This window comes from Prunus mume, linkage group LG3, assembly GCF_029339155.1.
Source record: "Prunus mume cultivar Tortuosa linkage group LG3, ASM2933915v1, whole genome shotgun sequence".
Lineage (NCBI taxonomy): Eukaryota > Viridiplantae > Streptophyta > Magnoliopsida > Rosales > Rosaceae > Prunus > Prunus mume.
In genome coordinates, this window is record NC_142700.1 from 11,718,757 (window position 1) to 11,735,584 (window position 16,828).

The window sequence follows — 16,828 nt, forward strand, 5'->3', positions numbered from 1 at the left end:
TATATGTCACGATTTTGATATACAGCCCTAGCAAGTTGTATCCTCTGTTTCTGTCCACCACTTAGGTTGATGCCACGCTCTTCTATCTCAGTTTGATCTCCAAACTCCATCATTTCCAAGCAGCAAACCCTGATAACTTCCATTTATCTATCTCTGTCCATTGGCAAACCAAATAATATACTTTCTTCAGTAGTCCCATTTTGAATCCATGATGTTTGAGCAACATAGGCAGTTGTTCCACAACCTCGTACCTGTTATTCAAAAAGTTTATAAATTCAACAAGTACTTGATTAAACTGAAGCTTTTTGAGTGAGTTATGACCTGGTTATAAACTTATGGCTCAGTGGAGGGATTTTATGTCATAAGAGACATCTAGAAAAGGGTTTAATGGCATCAAATCATACCTTTCTGGATAACTTGTGCATCTCACCAAGAATTGAGGCTAGAAGGGAAGACTTTCCAGATCCCACTGTCCCTACAATAGCCGTTAGCTCCCCTTTATTTACTTTTTCAAATCCTCTTCTTTGCTTTCATTATCGCAGCTAAACACGCCATTTTTAACCTCCACAGAAGTTCTACTATCGCAGCCCTCGTCTCTCTCCGCCGCATCCTCCACCAATTCCCTACTCATCATATAACGGTACAACCTCCCAAAGGGATTTCATAGCTTGAGAAATTGAAATATTGTATTTTCAGCGTACGGCCGCGCGGCTTTACTGTTAAAATATTCGAATACATTCAAAACGTATAGCCGAACGGCTATACCTTGTATGACCGCACGGCTATACTTTGAAAATACAATATTTAAAGGGTATAGCCATTCGGCTATTTAAATATAGTATTTTCATAGTACAGCCGTTCGGCTATACTCTTAAATATCGGAATATATTCACAGGTGGATATGCCCTTTAAATATAGTATTTTCAGAGTACAGCCGTGCGGCTGAATGGTATATTATAGCCGCTCGGCTATACTCTTTTTAGCGTACAGCCGCTCGGCCATACGCTTTAAATATAATATTATTTCCAGAGTACGCCCGGGCGGCTATACTATTAAAATATTCTAAGAGTATAGTCGCCCGGCGATACCCTCTAAATAGAATTTTTTAAAATATTCTAGTAGACTTTTCAATTTGATTTAGAGTTTTTTCTCTCTTGCGCATGAGAGAGAGGAGCAATTGAATTCTAAACCCAACTTCAACTGCACTTTCATATAAGACCAACTCAAATTATTAAATCATTCATTTAACATTAAATCCATTTCCTCTAGATCACATTTAACACAGGGTAGCTGCAGTAGAAGGAAGAAAAGGTAAAAGAAAAACCACAAGAAGGTAAGCAATGCGGCAAGGATTTTAAGAATTGAAACACACTCATTTGATAAGTAACATAAGATTCTGTGTTGCACATAATCCAAATCTGCATGGTTCTTAACTGATCAACTTGCTTGGAGGATATAACCATACCATCCTGGAATGAATTATTACATGATCAACTTGCAGAACCTACACTGTAGAGAAGCTGAAGTCACTGGTTTTCAAGTATCCTGCTACATAAACTGCGTTGGATTTGTAGATGTCATAAAAGATAGACGTACCATGATGTAAAAGTGAAAGAGAGAAGCTCGAACAAACTTCAGTCCAATCCGAATGTAAAGTTATCTTGATCAGACCAATGAAATCAGCTATCCATTGTAACATATCTGGAAACTCCACAGGTAGCTGATACACATAAAGCAAGACAATGTTGAAGCCTGCATACAAGTGAAAAGGCGTCCTTCAGTTAAAGTGTATGCAATCTGTACTTCTTGAAATTGCTTCATGTTCATTGTCCAAAAAGAGGACCACGATATGCAGACACATTCTTTCATTTTCTCATTCTAGGTTATTTATTTCTTCTTTTTGGGATTGCTAAGGATGGTTCAATTTTATTACACTTCCATGTTTTATTTTTCACTTTTTCATTTTGTTTGAATGATGCTTCTAAGTTCTTTCCTTCGTTTCACGTTCATATATGAGGACTGGTTCATGCCTCACACTGCAGCAAAATTAAAGTTCCCCTACCACTGGGATGAAGAGTGCCTTGAAGTCGAACCGCCGCCAAAGGATGAGCTATGATATCTGATATCTGAGAAAGGTTCCATTGTAGAGTATCTAGTTGTAGCAATTATTCTCAGAGGTTAGTCGAAAGGTATATCCGCGCGGCTGTACTGCGGCTGTACTGTTTAAATAAAATATTTAAGCATACAGCCGAACGGCTATACTCTTTAAAGTATAGGCGCGCGGCTGTACTCTGTAAATAATTTTTTAAATATTCTAGTAGACCCTTCAATTTTAAACATTGGAATTTGGAAGAAGAGATAAAAAGTAGAGCAATGGGATGGAGAGATCACTATATGATTTACTTCGTTCGCATTCACATTAGGGCAAGTAAGCTTCACCTGCTCTCCGGTAAAGGATTGCTATGTTTCTACGGGAGCACCATGCATGTGCATCTGACTAGTTAACGCAGTTTCATCCCTCTTGCGCATGCTGGGATTGCAACCATCTACCAGAATACAACATTTATTAATTTGTATTGTAATTACAAATTTCAATGTCAAGTGATATTAAGTGACGATTAATTAAGCCATCCAAATTAACCATTGCCATGCCTATATATAAGGAGCATTATTCTCATCATTTGATTTCATTTGAAAAGTGAGGTGATCCACCTGAAAAATTGCTAAAGATCTATCAATTTTTGTACCTGTTATTTTCAGGATATGCGCTAGAAACAAGCTTCACCAAATACACTTTTGTTTCACTGTGCTACACACTGGAGTTAATATATAGTTTTTATAACAGTAATATAAAGTAAAAAAAATTCGGGAGCCCTATGCAGTGGCACCACTTGCACTATGCCAGGTCCACTTCTTGTTATTTTAATATTCATGATGTCCTATGGACGAAAGTACATTTCCGAACCACGTTAACTCCTTGATCTTCTTATTTAATTGGTTACATTGTTTGGTTAAGTTTGTTGATTTCTGTTCTAGATACTAATCGATGCTAAAATTATGATCACAGAAAACAGATTTCTTCTCCGATTGATGTGACCCAAAATTTTCAAAAACAGAAAAAGAGAAATTCCAAAACCTTGAAATAAAGAAACAAAGTTGAATTGTTCTTTTAGATGAATTAATTAGTTTGAAATAAACGTGATAGAATAGAGGCTACCACCCCTTCATCTGTAGCCAAGTAATTTATACATTTATGTATTTGTTTCCCATTGTAAATAATTCTCAGCCAGTAGCCACAAGACTTGCGTACAAAAGTTCATTCCAGGTGTCAGGTACACCAGCAAGGCACCAGTGACTGCAATCGTTTCCTTTATCCCCACCCAAACCATATGCAGATGGGTGCCCATCTTTCCTCAGTTCCGATAGCAATGTTATGTCCAGCAAAGTTACTGGGAATGACATGGCAGTCAACACTTGGTTGACCACAGCTGCTGCCGCTGGTGATCCTCCTGGGTATTTTGAACCACTTACAGGTTGATTTTGTCCTTTGCAAGTTGCTGACTCTGACTCGTCCCATTCTTTTCCTCTGCTCCACCAGTAATAATATATTCGCAAAATAATATTCGTTAATTAAATATTTCCGGAGTTAGGGAGTATATAACATGTGTATGCATGATAGATGCAATAATTTTGCTATCTAATAATTTTGTTTTTAATACAAGTGATACTCTAAATTATAGAGAGTGGTTTCTCACACACATTACTAAAGTGCAATAGGAGTTCGAACTTGAGATCATTGGTTTACAAGTCAATACCATTTTTCCCTAAACTAGACTTCGTTGACAATGTTGTTATGTAATTAAATTGATTAACGCTTACACTATATTTGATTAAATATATGACTAGTTTAAATAATAGATAAAAGTTAGGGAAGAAGAAAAGTGTGTGATTAAATTACTAAGTTAACCATATTTTTATAAATATTAAACTTCATATAAGGGCCAATAGAGTCTAGCCCAGTGAAAAGGGGTCTTCACTTATAGACTAGAGATTTCAGGTTCGAACCCTCATGGCATCAGTTGTGTGTGTGTGTGAAACCCACTTCCTATAGTTTAGACTATCACTTATACTTAAAAAAAAATTAAACTTAATAAGGACATAATTGAAATACTTTACCCCTTTTCGATTTACAAAGAACCGAGTTCTCTTAAATTGTATATATAATATAGTTATTGAAAAGTTAAACTAGAACTAGTAAAATTGCAATAAGTCAAATGAAAATTTCCATATCCTATATGGTGAAATGACAAAGAATTTGAATAAGACTAAAGTTAATTTGTAGTGTCGGCGATGAGAGTTAAAAGAGGAAATCGTACACGTAATGGGTTGGAGAAATGCCTTGAAAGAAAACTTTGGTGTTGGCAGCGTCAACATTAGAGTCCACCCACTTAGACCAAGTAGTTAATCCCTCTCTAAAAGCATCCAAACGATCCATATCCTTCACTATCTTACCTCCTACTTCTATGTAGTCCCATCTGAAACTCATAAGACAACATAATGAAACTCATAAGACAACATAATTAATTAATGCATGCAAATTAAGGCTTCTAATTACCAATTATATAATTTATTTCTTTAATACAAGTGATAGTTTACTTTAAACCAATCTAAACTACGAGGAGGGGATTTGAACTTGGGTGCAAAGTGGGAGCACATCCACTCTAATCAACTTAACTAAGGCCATGTCTGCATAATAATAATAATTTTTTATTTCTTAAGATATATATATATATATATATATATAATTGCGTATTGCAATGCAAATAATTGTGTTTTGAGTGGTTTTTGTTTCACGTACGGTTGTTTGCTTCCTTTGTGGAGCCACCAATGCCAAGTATTGAAGATAAGCATATCGTATCCTTTCCATGTGTTGCCGTTTTCAATAGAGTCCAGCTTTAGAACCCTGCCTTCCTTTGTATCCACTAGGTCCACCAGAAATGCATTGCGAGATAACATAATTGAAACTTCATAATCCTACAAAATTCAAAGTGTGCCTAATAATAAGATTATATATTCACTGGGCCCTACACCTAATAATTTAAGGTTAATATCAAGATGAACATGTTCTCCTTATAAAAACTCACGGTCATCCAAAAGAGTATATAATTTGTCCTCATATACTAATTAATAAGACTAATCATCCACATTTTGTTAGAAAGTGGGACTCATAGTTGGTGAAATGTCTCCCATAATAATTAGCTAACTAATTATAATTGAGTAACGCTATTCTTATCACATTTGTACATCACATTCTTGTACCATCTTATGTGGCAGATGAAGTTGACAGTTACATCAATTAAAAAGTGTTAATAAATTATAAAATATAAGAAAATATTAAATTAATTTTATTTGATGTGGATGTACACCTCATTTACCACATAAGATGATATGGAAATGTAGTATACAAATATGGTAAGAGTAGCATTATTCATTATGATTATCAGAAAAACTCACGGGCCAAGAAAACGCAGAGATGTCGGCTTTCCTTGTTAAGGCATAGTTGGGTTGGGGCGCTGCAGCATGCAACATGCATGTTAGTGATTGCCATTGGTTGAGGCTTAGAGAGTCCCCTACGAATAGTATCTTCTTCCCCTTTAACCTCTTCAACAGGTCCCGACCATTGAATCTGCACCACATATGGAGTTTTTCTATGTTAAGGATGTCTTATTGCAAGAATAGTGCACACATATCCTTCCTAAGACTACATAACAATATATTTTAACGATCGAGACCGTCTATATTTTAGATTATTCATGCCAAAAATCATCCAGATCCAAAGTCTTTTAGTAATCTATTAATGTGTAAAAAAAGAAGAAGCAATCATTAAATAAAACAGAAATGAAAAAGTTGTATAGTCTTTGTAAGAGAATAAAAAAAAGTGATCAGTTTCGATCATTGATTTCCTGATCAGGTAAATAAGGACATCTTTACTATATAAAGCCTCTATAAGCATATATTGCAAAATGATATCTGTATATGCATTTGTCTGAAGTGTGTAATGTGTCGGTGCATGATATTATTATTAGATATTTGTATTTGTGTCGCATAGTGTATGTACAAGCTTACTTTCTGAATCAATTATTTGTCTCCGATGCTTGCTAGCTGCTGAATATAAAAGTCAACGACAACCTACTTAATTATATATATAATATTTTTGCTCACCACTTTAATCCAAGGTGTATCCTATGCATAACCATAGTTCAATAAATAGAAAGTAAAAAGTTAACTATGGTTATGCCTATGGACATGTGTCAAATATTAAAAAGGGTGGTGAGGATACACCTTAGATTAAAGTGGTGAGCAAAAATATTTCTATATTTGTCAGACATATATTGTCAGACTATTAATTCAAACTATTAATTAGGTGAAATAATGTTTCAATTTTAATGGGAGGTCATTGTAACAAGATAACATTACTCCTTATACAAATACTTACTCCTTATACAAATACTCGTCTTTTTGAAACTGCTTTATAAAATTCGACATACATAAATCAAAATACTGAAATTATTAATTGCCAGAATTTTAAGCGACGGAGATTTAAATTCCATCATTTTAGAATTCTATGCAATTTTCAATTCCTTCATACCTAAACAGAGACATAATTAATGAGCACCGTTTCAGGAAATCATTTCATTTCAGTCTTCAACTAGATGATTTAAATCTCGGACATGGATATATAAGCATGTTTTTCCAACAAAGCAGGCAAACTTTGCCACTTTATGAGAAGAAAATAGAGAGAGAAAAAGTCACATGAATTGTTACCTTGGAAATGCACAAGCGTTAGGCTTCCATCTATATTTGAGATACTGATCGTCTGGCCGTCCATTGTTTTGGCAGTCAAACTCTTTTTCAATGAAAGGGCAGCTGGAGGTGTCGTAGAGTGGATAGCTTTTATCAAGAACCCAACTCCCATGAAACAAGTCACAGCTGGTCGCAAGTACTTTTGCATAGCAATGTAATTGGTCTTCATGAAGGCATAGAACTAGCAGAAGAGCATAAGCAACTAAGCCAAAGCCATGCAACATTTTCCCCATAATTTATTGACAGAGAAATAGAGAAATATGTGGAGAGTGAAAGACCCAGAGAACTCTATAGATAGCTATGCAAATGGTGGACGTTTGAGTTTGTAAGGTGGGGCGTTTGTTTGAATTGTTTCATTGGGTTCACTTGGAGAGATGGACAAAGACACCTTTTTTCCAATTTCTTGTCCTTTCATATTGGTATAGCTGTTGTTTGGACGTTTTCTAGTCATGGTCACGCGCAAAGTTGAATTTCTCACCATCTCATTTTCCTACCATTTTATATTTATTATCATGCATCCTAGAACACACTAAATTGACAACATGATGTGTGGCGAGTGATGTGGGCATCTTAATTAATAAGATCACATATAATTTAAATTTTCTTATTTTAATTGAATTCAAGTAATAGGGCCGGATACGGGCTAATTAGGTTTCTTTATTCTTTGTTTAAAATAAATATAAAAATTTTAAATCACATGTGGTGTTATGTACACATCAACTGTACTGTACATAACATAATGTGTCTGGCATTACTATTTCTTGAATAACTCATATTTTTCGGCTTTCAAAATTAACTAGAATGCGAAAAAATTAATATGGTAGCAAGTAATAAATAGTCTTGGTCGATCATCATTAGCCCAAGTATGAGAAATTGGATCCTCTTTATCCAGTAGTTTCAAATCTTGTCAAGTTGTCATATGCAAGAAAAAACAATAAAGAAATAAGTAAATAGTCTTTGCAACAATTGTCGGCAGCAATATGAAACACAAGTTTGTATTGTACTTCTTGCAAATTGTTCAAATTATAATTTCTTTCATGCTTTGCTTTCAAAAATCCAATACACGAAAATTAAAGTGATTATACATGCTCCTATCATAAGAAGTTGACATCATAGTTCGTTTTTAGTCACTGGTCACAAGAGTTGCATAAAAAAGTTGATTCCAGGTATCAGGGACACCGGCAAGGCACCAGTGGCTGCAATCGTTTCCCGTTCTTCCAACATTGCCGTACAAAGAAGGGTGCCCATCTTTTCTCAACTGCGATAGTAGAGTTATGTCCAGCAAGGTTACTGGGGATGACATGGCATTCAACACATCGTTGACCACAGTTGCTGCTGGTGGTGAACCTGCTGGGTATGTTCTACCAGTCACAGGTTGGGTTTGTCCACTGCATGATGCTGAATTTGGATCGTCCCATTCTTTTCCACTGCTCCACCAACAATATACAAATTTAATAAAATAAGCAAATAATAATAATATATGTAGTTAGTTTTCAGAGATGATTATATAAATATGTAGTTAGAAGGCCGATTAGCTCTTAATCTACTGATCTACCAAAATGGCATAGAGGTCCCAAATTCGAATCGCTGTCTTTCTTTGATAAAAGAGGCAATCATGACATACTTGTAATGGGTAGGAGAAATGCCTTGAAAGAAAACTTTGGTGTTGTTAGCATCAACATTAGAATCCACCCACTTGGACCAAGTAGTTAATCCCTCCTTAAAAGCAGCCAAGCGGTCCATATCCTTGAGTATCTGTCCTCCTGATTCAATGTAGTCCCATCTGAAATCATCATAAGACAATCTACAATATATTAGTCGTCGAATGATGGAAGTAACATATTTTTAAATATGAAAATATATATTAATGCTCTTTGGGGTTTGGGATTATAAACTTGCGAATTGCAGTGCAGAATGATTGTAATTTGGGGTTCTCACGGTTGTCGGCTTCCTTTATGAAGCCACCAATGCCAGGTATTGAAGATGAGCATGTCGTATCCCTTCCAATCATTGCCATTTGTAATGGAGTCAAGCCTTAGAACCATGCCTGCCTCTGTTCTCACTAGATCCACCAGAAATGCATTGCGCGATAACAAAACAGAAACATCATAATCCTGCAAAACCCAAGGGGTGATTTATCTATTGATTTTGCCCAATTAGTGCTTAATATATAATTAGTAATTGAAATATATAACATGCCCATATTAGATGTATCTTGTTAAAAAGTATAACTTAATTGGTGTTGAACTCACAGGCATAAAAAACGTAGAGAGGCCTCCTTTCCTTGTTATGGTATAATTGTTTTGAGGAACCGCAGCATGCAACATGCATGTTAGTGACTGCCACTGGTTGAGGCTTAGAGAATCCCCTACGAACAGTAGCTTCTTCCCCCTTAACCTCCTCAAGAGGTCCTCACCACGGAATCTGCACACCATATATTGCAATTTGCAAAATATGAAAGAAGTGTTAAGTCCTTTACAAGTACTAATACAATAATGGGTGTCACTGCCAATCATGTTTGTTTTGAAGTACGTATATAAAATGTAGTTATGTGTCAGTATGCGTCTGTATATTATTGAGAGACGCATTTCACATCGAAAAACGGAAGCTTTGCATTATAGAACATAATTTATACAAGTTTGAAAATATATGATTAATGTTACCTTGGCAATGCACAACCGTCAGGCTGCCATCTATATTTGAGATATTGGTTGTCCGGCCGTCCATTTTTCTGGCAGTCAAACTCGCTATCAATAAAAGGGCAGCTGGAGGTGTCATAGAGTGGATGGGTAGAATTATCATAAACCCAAGTCCCTTGAAACAAGTCACAGCTGCTGCTGATCATATCTACTTTAGCATAGCAATGTATTTGGTGTTCATGAAGGCATAAAATTAGTACAATACCATAAGCAACTAAGCCAAAGCCGTGCAACAATTTTCCCATAGTAAGAGCTAGCTGGTTGAGGAGATTGATAGACCAAGTAACTAGCTATATGTAATGTGAGTGACCCGTGATCAGCTAGTGGGTTTGGGTTCACTTGGGGACAAAGACACCTTCTTCCTTGTTCGGCCTTTTGCTGGTGTAGCTGTTGTGTGGACGCTTTCTAGTTAGTCATGGCGTAAAGTAAAGCTTAATTTATGTATTATCATCCTTGGAAGAAAAGCCTTCCCTACTTTATTTGTGTATCAATAAATTTATTTGTTCCTGCTCCCACATCTGAAGAAAATACTCTAGTGCGGTACCAATTTTATTTAGATTTGGTCACCACTAGCTCAAGCAGAATAAAAAGTAGGATGAGACAGTGGTGGGCATATGAAACACAGTATTGTACCTTATTTGGCAATTATATATTCAGGCCTGCAGATAGTAAAACAAACCAAATTAATGTTATTGCCTGCAGTTATGAAACTATCCCATGACATGTTTACTTGGAATTGAAGAAGTTATGAATCAGGAAAAGAAAAAAATACGAGAGAGAATGAATGAGTATGGTATCAACTACTCCCCCTAATTATATATGTGATAGTAAACACAAACGAAATTATAGTAATTGGAATAATTCCAATACACATTTGATGACTTGGCATTCCAACCCCGTCCTATCTGTCCAAGGTGTAGCCTACATAGACCTTTTTTATTTTTTTTGCTCAGAATACATAGCCCTACTTATAGCTATTCATGCAGGAGGCTTGTTTATTTGTGGTGATTTTATTGCTGAGTGGATCACGTAGCGTAGCCGACATGTGCAAGCTAGGAGGAAGATTTGGGCCCGTGTACTCTTGTGGACCCTTCTAAATGTATTGGGCTAGTGTTGCTAGGCCCAGATTAATTTGTTATTAGTTTTGGGCCTTATCCATGTAATACAATAATTTTAAAAAAATTACTAGTAGATTAGGGGATCCACAATTTTAATTGCTATACTCTTTCGGTGGAATTTGGGTCTTCTACATCTTTGGTGGTTGAGCTTGTATCAGAATTAGGGTCTTTTATTCCGAGCATTTATAAGTTCACCAAATAACATGTGAAGTGTTCATTCAAATTAATTGAAAATTTTCAATCCAAGTCGAGCCACTAAACGTAACATAACCCAGTGTGTTAAATACTTGATATCAAATCCCATATATAGGAGAAAAACTACCCCACCAAAACATGTTTCTATCTCTCCATATACAAACCAAGTTCCCCTAAGTTTTCTCAATGTGTAAATAAACAGTCCAAGCAAAACCAGTCGAGTCACAAACATTTTTTCTGGAGCAGGATTTTGCATATCGCAGTTCCAACTTTGAAAAAAAAAAATAAGTAGCATAGAAAACTCTGAATATCGTTATAAATCAATTATTATTTTTTCTAAGAAGTCGCCAAATTCTATAATTTGGTGGTATGAATTAAATGAAAAATGTTTCAAAGAATAAAATTGTAAAGAATCTCGTTCCAAGTATCTGGGACTCCACAAAGGCACCAATGACTACAATCCATTGCTGTGGTGCCTCCCAACCCATAGATTGAAGGGTGCCCATCTTTGCGCAGGAGCGACAGGTTTGTTACATCTAGCAATGTAACAGGCTTTGTGATTTTGCTTAGGGCGTTCTTCAGCACACTCAGAGCTGGTGGCAAACCTCCTGGATATGTCGACCCAAGCAAAGGCACCTTCTGCCCTACGCAACTTCTTGCCTTTGGCTCATCCCATTGGCTACCACTAAAATCACAAGTCACAAAAACAAGGTAAGATACTCTTTTTTTTTCTCTTGATGTAAGTGCACGTGGACAATTGTCAATCGTTGATGTACGTATTTAAGATTGACAACCCTTCACAAGTTGAGGGAATTAAATGAAGAAGTTGAATTGGATTTAACCTTCAGTGATTCTATTAAATAAGGGACTTACTTGTAATGAGAGGGAGAAATTCCTTGGAAGAAAACTTTAGTTTTTGCAGGATCAATGTTTGAATCCACCCATCCAGCCCAAGTCATGAGTGCCTTCTCAAAAGCAACCATCCGGTCAATGTCTTTGCTGACCCGGCCTCCTACTTCAACATAATCCCATCTGAAAAATTACAGTAGTTTTGAGTGTTACCATAATTTTATTTGTAACAAAAATTAATTTACAGAATTAAATAACCATAAGAAAATTGTAGATTTTAGTTATTAGGCTTACGGCTGAGAGGGTCCTCTGCGATTCCACCAATGCCATGTGTTAAAGATGAGCATGTCAATCTCCTTCCATAACTTGCCTCCCACAATTGAATCAAGCTTCAAAACCCTACCAATCTTTTCTCTTACAACATCTACTAGATACACATTGCGGTCTAGCATCACTTTCAGTCCGTAATCCTGCAGTAATTTCCATCATAAATTTTCCCCACCACCCACAACCAATTAAATAAAAAAAAAGGACCACATGGTTTGTGTTTGGTAGAATCTTGACAAAAGTTCATGGCAAGTTGTCCAAGGAATTGAAAGCTGAAATTAATTTCACGCGAGGCTAAACATGGACCAGCGATGAATACTTTTGGTGGAAGATGACTTCATCTTCCCTCTATCATTCTCCCATTACTTTTGCAAGTTGCCAATCAATAAAAGAAGTGGATGAAATTGAAACCCATGTCCAAACTGTCAAGATGGATTCATCTCACCCGACCCAACCCAACCGATGTGACCTCAGTTGAATATAGTTGGCAATTAGATAAACAACTTTTTTACTTTGTCTAGATTAATATAATTTAGATTCAAAGTCCGACAACGTATCAAGTGTCTTGTTTAACAAGAGAGTTTTGTGTGCGCGTATAAATAATGTGAGATTGAGTACATACCGTAAAAGTGAAGACAGATACATCGTCTACTCTTGTGACATTGTAGTTAGCATTTGGGACGGCTGAGTGAAGCATACATGTCAAGGACTGCCATTGATTTCGGCTTAATGAATCTCCAACGAACATGATGCTCTTCTCTCTAAATCTTTCTAAAAAGTCAACCCCGTCAAACCTACAAAACCAAACTACTAATTACGTTTTAAAATGTTACATCTGAATTAATTAGTAGTGGCCATGCCCACTTGTGTATGTGTTGAAAATGACAATTATTATTCATCATGGAGGGACCTCCGTGACAATGACAGTAAAATGCCAGGCTGCGGGCTCAGTAAATGCACAAAAAAATAATGTAAAAAGGAAAACAATAATTTGGCTTTTAGTTACTCCAATTTCTTATTTTATACTGAATATACTTTTATATCTTAAGACAATCACGTACTGTTATATGAAAAAATTAAAACGCAAACATATTAATACGGAATTAGCTTGAAATAATGGCATCCCGATCTAAGTAGGTTGTTCTTCTCATTATGGTATGATTGAAAGTGCACGTCATAGATAGTACATGGCAGTATCTGTAGGTATAAAGGGCCCGTGAGCTTTATTATTATTACTTTAATAAATAGTTTGATTAATCGTCACATGAGTAGCGTAGTGGGCATGAGTTGAGTGGGACTTGAAGAAAGAATCTCTATAGTCATCACATGATCAAGAAGACAATCACAGTCCACACAAACCAAAGATGTAATGTGACCTATCAAAGGCTGCCAGCACCAACTTTTTCCATGCAGCCAAACATTAAATTTCCCAGGAAAATCATTGTGAGAGAGAAGCACTACTTTATATATATAATATTCCTATGTCTATGATGGGCTCTCTCTGTCGCAAATTTTTGGGTTTTTTTAAACGAAATTGATCTACTACTCAGTTGAAGTTCACATGATGTCTTCCCATGAATTATATAAAATTTATTTCATATGTGTTGTAAGATGACAGAAGGGACGCTATAGCTAGAAAAATAATATATATATATAAGTAATGCAAAAATAATAACATTGCAGCAAAAAGGAAAGCAATAATTAATAATAATGATAATAAAAATAAAAATAATAAGTAGAAGAAGAAAATGGGGGTAATAATAATGTACCTTGCTAAGTCACAGTCATGTGGTTGCCATCTGTATTGGGTGTAAAAATGGTCAGGGCGGCCATTCTTTTGGCAGCTGAACTCTCGCTCGATGAAGGGGCAGGACGATGGATTGTAGAGTGGGTAGTTTTCGTCCAAAACCCATCTCCCTTTGAACAAATCACATGATGCCTCTTCACTTGCACCACCATTAGGAACAAAACCAACAAGAAGCAGCAGGCCTAATATTCTAGCAACACAAAAACTGCTATGAACCCAGGAACCCATTCAGTCTTTGAGAGAGAGAGAGAGAGAGAGAGAGAGAGAGAGAGAGAGAAGTTTAGGGTTAGGAATGGGACTAAAAGTACAAACTCTTCTCCCTCTCTCTCTCCCCTATATTTATAAGTCTCGTTATCCATGTGATGTGAGAGAGAGGATATGGAAAGTTGGCAATTTGCTTTTTTTTTTTTCTTATTTTGTTTTAATAGGGTAAGTAACCCATTAAAAGTGTTATTATATAATCATCAAGGAAAATCTTGTTTTACCTTCTCTCAATACCTTACTCAGAAAAATAAAATAAATTCCAATTTACTCTTTGCCTCTCGTTTCACTTTTAATTTACTTTCCGGACAAGTCTTTTCTAGTGTTCTTTACATATAGGCCCCGTTTGGTTCGCAGAAAAGATTTGATGGAAAATAATTTCTCGTGTCAGGCAACTATTCCCATACCTGAATTTACCAAACATGATAAAGTAATTGATTTCCCATCCGAAAAAAAGTGGTGAGCTTTTTCACCAGCAATTGATTTCTCATTCGAAACCATTCCCATAAATAAAAACAAAAACAAAAACCCCATAATTGATGAGCTTTTTCACCAGCACATGAAAAGTGGAAATCCTTTGCCTTTAGATGAATTGACAACAAAACTAGCAAATAATTAAAAGGGCAATTAGATTGCTTTGTATTGTTTGTTTGCACTAATCGAAATCTTAATCTCATAGAACATGAAAACAGAAGTCCAAGAAATCTTAATCTTGTGTTTAAGGCTTCACCTTAGGATCTTTATTTTCTTCCAGTATTCCAGATTTGCTACTGGTTGTCGTTTGATTCCTTGCTGTGCTTAGGAGCTTTTGCCTCCTTTTCAATGAATATTTTGATTATCGTCCAAAAAAAATAAATTAATAATATGAGGTGAGAGAGTTCTGAATAAATGCTTGAATTAATAATTAAATGGTATTTTAAGAATATTGATGGGTAGAAAGATATGATTATGTTTTTTCAAATTTAAATGGTGGGTGAGAATATTAGGTAGGTGGGAAATCATCAGTATTTTTTCAATCAAATGGGAAATGGTGGGAAATCATCAGTATCATGGGGTTTTCGTGTAATTTTTGAAACTTCATTTAGGTGGGAAATAGCACTCTTCCCATAAACCAAACGCAGCCATAATGGAAAGAAACACTGAAATCAGACATATATAGTTGCGTTTTTCTGTGCTGTAATTGGGTTGTTAATGGTGAAGTAATTAGATTCCAAAGATATCGATTAGAGCAATGGGAACTTTCCTGTTTCTTCCTTTTCTCCTTTCCATAAATACATAAACGAAATTAATCTCCCTTTTGAGAACTTTTCCATTCTATATAACTAATTTGGTGGTTATTCACTTTTCCTTTATTGCCTTGACGAGCAAATTGGCTAATGTTTATGCCCTGTACGTTTTTCTCACTTTATTAAAGTTTAATCCTCTTGGTATATTATAAAAACTAGCCTCTCTGCACGCGCTTCCGTGCCTACAAGAGGTTTTTTTTTTAAAAGAATTAAAAAAAAATTTAGAATTAAAAATAATAATGGGTAGTTGTGTTCCATAAAAATAGGATTCATTATCTGATTTTTCTTTTAATTTTAATATGAAAAAGTGTGAATTTATCATATTATCCACATTTTATTAATAATTTTAATTTCTTAATGTTTGGATTAACTAAGAGCATTTTCTGGTATTTTGAATGTTTCATCATTCTTTGCCTTTTGCTTTATATATATAGATAATAAATAATAAAAGAGTTATTCACACAAACACCCATTGAGGTTTTCGGTGTTTTCACAAAACCCATGAAGTTTCAAAAATTACACGAAAACCCCATGATACTGATGATTTCATTTCATTAAAAAAAAACTTATGCAAATGACAAAATTAACCTCAATGAATGCATGTGCAATCTAATTTCAATGGCTAACATTGTCATTTGGAGAAATTTTTTATATATAAAATCATTAATCTTCGGACGAAAAATCAACGAAAATGGGTTTTGTGAATATGAAAGCACTTTGGCAAATTGCCACCTTCAACTGGTGAGCTATCTAGTGCCTCAATGGCAGGGGTTCGAAACTCGTTGGAAGCACTTTGTGATTAGGGGCAAGCCGAACTCCTAAGGAGAATTAATCCCACTCTTTGAGAGTGGGGACACCTTGTGTTATTTTCCCAAAAAAAAAAAACAATATGAAACCTCCTCATGAGGTTTTGTAAAAATACCGAAAACCTCAAGGGTGTTAGTATAAATAACTCAAAAAAAGAGTTCATATGAATTTGGTGAGAATAAATAATAGATTCATCACCAAACAAGGACCTAAGACAAAGTGATTTTAAGAAGGTTAGATACCGAAGGATTCATGTTAGGGTGAGTATTAATCTAGCCAAGAAATTCCATCCATTGATATTTTTCGTAACATGGAAATAAGGTGTTTGATGTAGTTTCTTGCAATTGATTATATTTTTTCCCTCACGAAAAAAAAGTTTATGGGTCCATCACTATGGTTACGTGTGTAAATGATTTTGTATGCACATATAGGTTGCACCATCTGCATTAATTGGGATTACAAATGACGTTTCAAAACAAAAATAATTAAGATCACAAATGGGTTGGAACTTGGATTTGTCAGGCCGTTACCAAAAGGGTTCAATTCTAAATTAGTTCAGAAATGCTCCTTCTAGCATTATTGCCCTTCTATTGGCTGTACAACATAGAATTTAGA

At 35.4% G+C, this 16,828-nt stretch overlaps 3 protein-coding genes across 3 annotated transcripts; all 3 read right to left on the reverse strand.

Annotated features, from left to right (window-relative positions):
- Positions 1-3,137: 3,137 nt before the first annotated feature.
- On the reverse strand, positions 3,138-7,245 carry LOC103343685 (protein trichome birefringence-like 41). Its single transcript, XM_008247329.2, has 5 exons — positions 6,826-7,245; positions 5,515-5,686; positions 4,859-5,034; positions 4,377-4,535; positions 3,138-3,586 (listed from the first exon to the last, which is right to left on the reverse strand). The coding sequence occupies exons 1-5, from the start codon at positions 7,095-7,097 to the stop codon at positions 3,283-3,285; spliced, it is 1,083 nt and encodes a 360-aa protein (XP_008245551.2). The 5' UTR covers positions 7,098-7,245; the 3' UTR covers positions 3,138-3,282.
- Positions 7,246-7,833: 588 nt separating this feature from the next.
- On the reverse strand, positions 7,834-9,840 carry LOC103343688 (protein trichome birefringence-like 38). Its single transcript, XM_008247331.2, has 5 exons — positions 9,528-9,840; positions 9,117-9,288; positions 8,803-8,978; positions 8,489-8,647; positions 7,834-8,291 (listed from the first exon to the last, which is right to left on the reverse strand). Exons 1-5 carry the CDS (start codon positions 9,806-9,808, stop codon positions 7,988-7,990), a joined length of 1,092 nt encoding a protein of 363 aa, XP_008245553.2. The 5' UTR covers positions 9,809-9,840; the 3' UTR covers positions 7,834-7,987.
- A 1,334-nt stretch (positions 9,841-11,174) lies between these two features.
- On the reverse strand, positions 11,175-14,175 carry TBL41 (TRICHOME BIREFRINGENCE-LIKE 41). Its single transcript, XM_008247328.2, has 5 exons — positions 13,822-14,175; positions 12,675-12,846; positions 12,020-12,195; positions 11,750-11,908; positions 11,175-11,561 (listed from the first exon to the last, which is right to left on the reverse strand). The coding sequence occupies exons 1-5, from the start codon at positions 14,085-14,087 to the stop codon at positions 11,267-11,269; spliced, it is 1,068 nt and encodes a 355-aa protein (XP_008245550.1). The 5' UTR covers positions 14,088-14,175; the 3' UTR covers positions 11,175-11,266.
- Between the last annotated feature and the right edge of the window lie 2,653 nt (positions 14,176-16,828).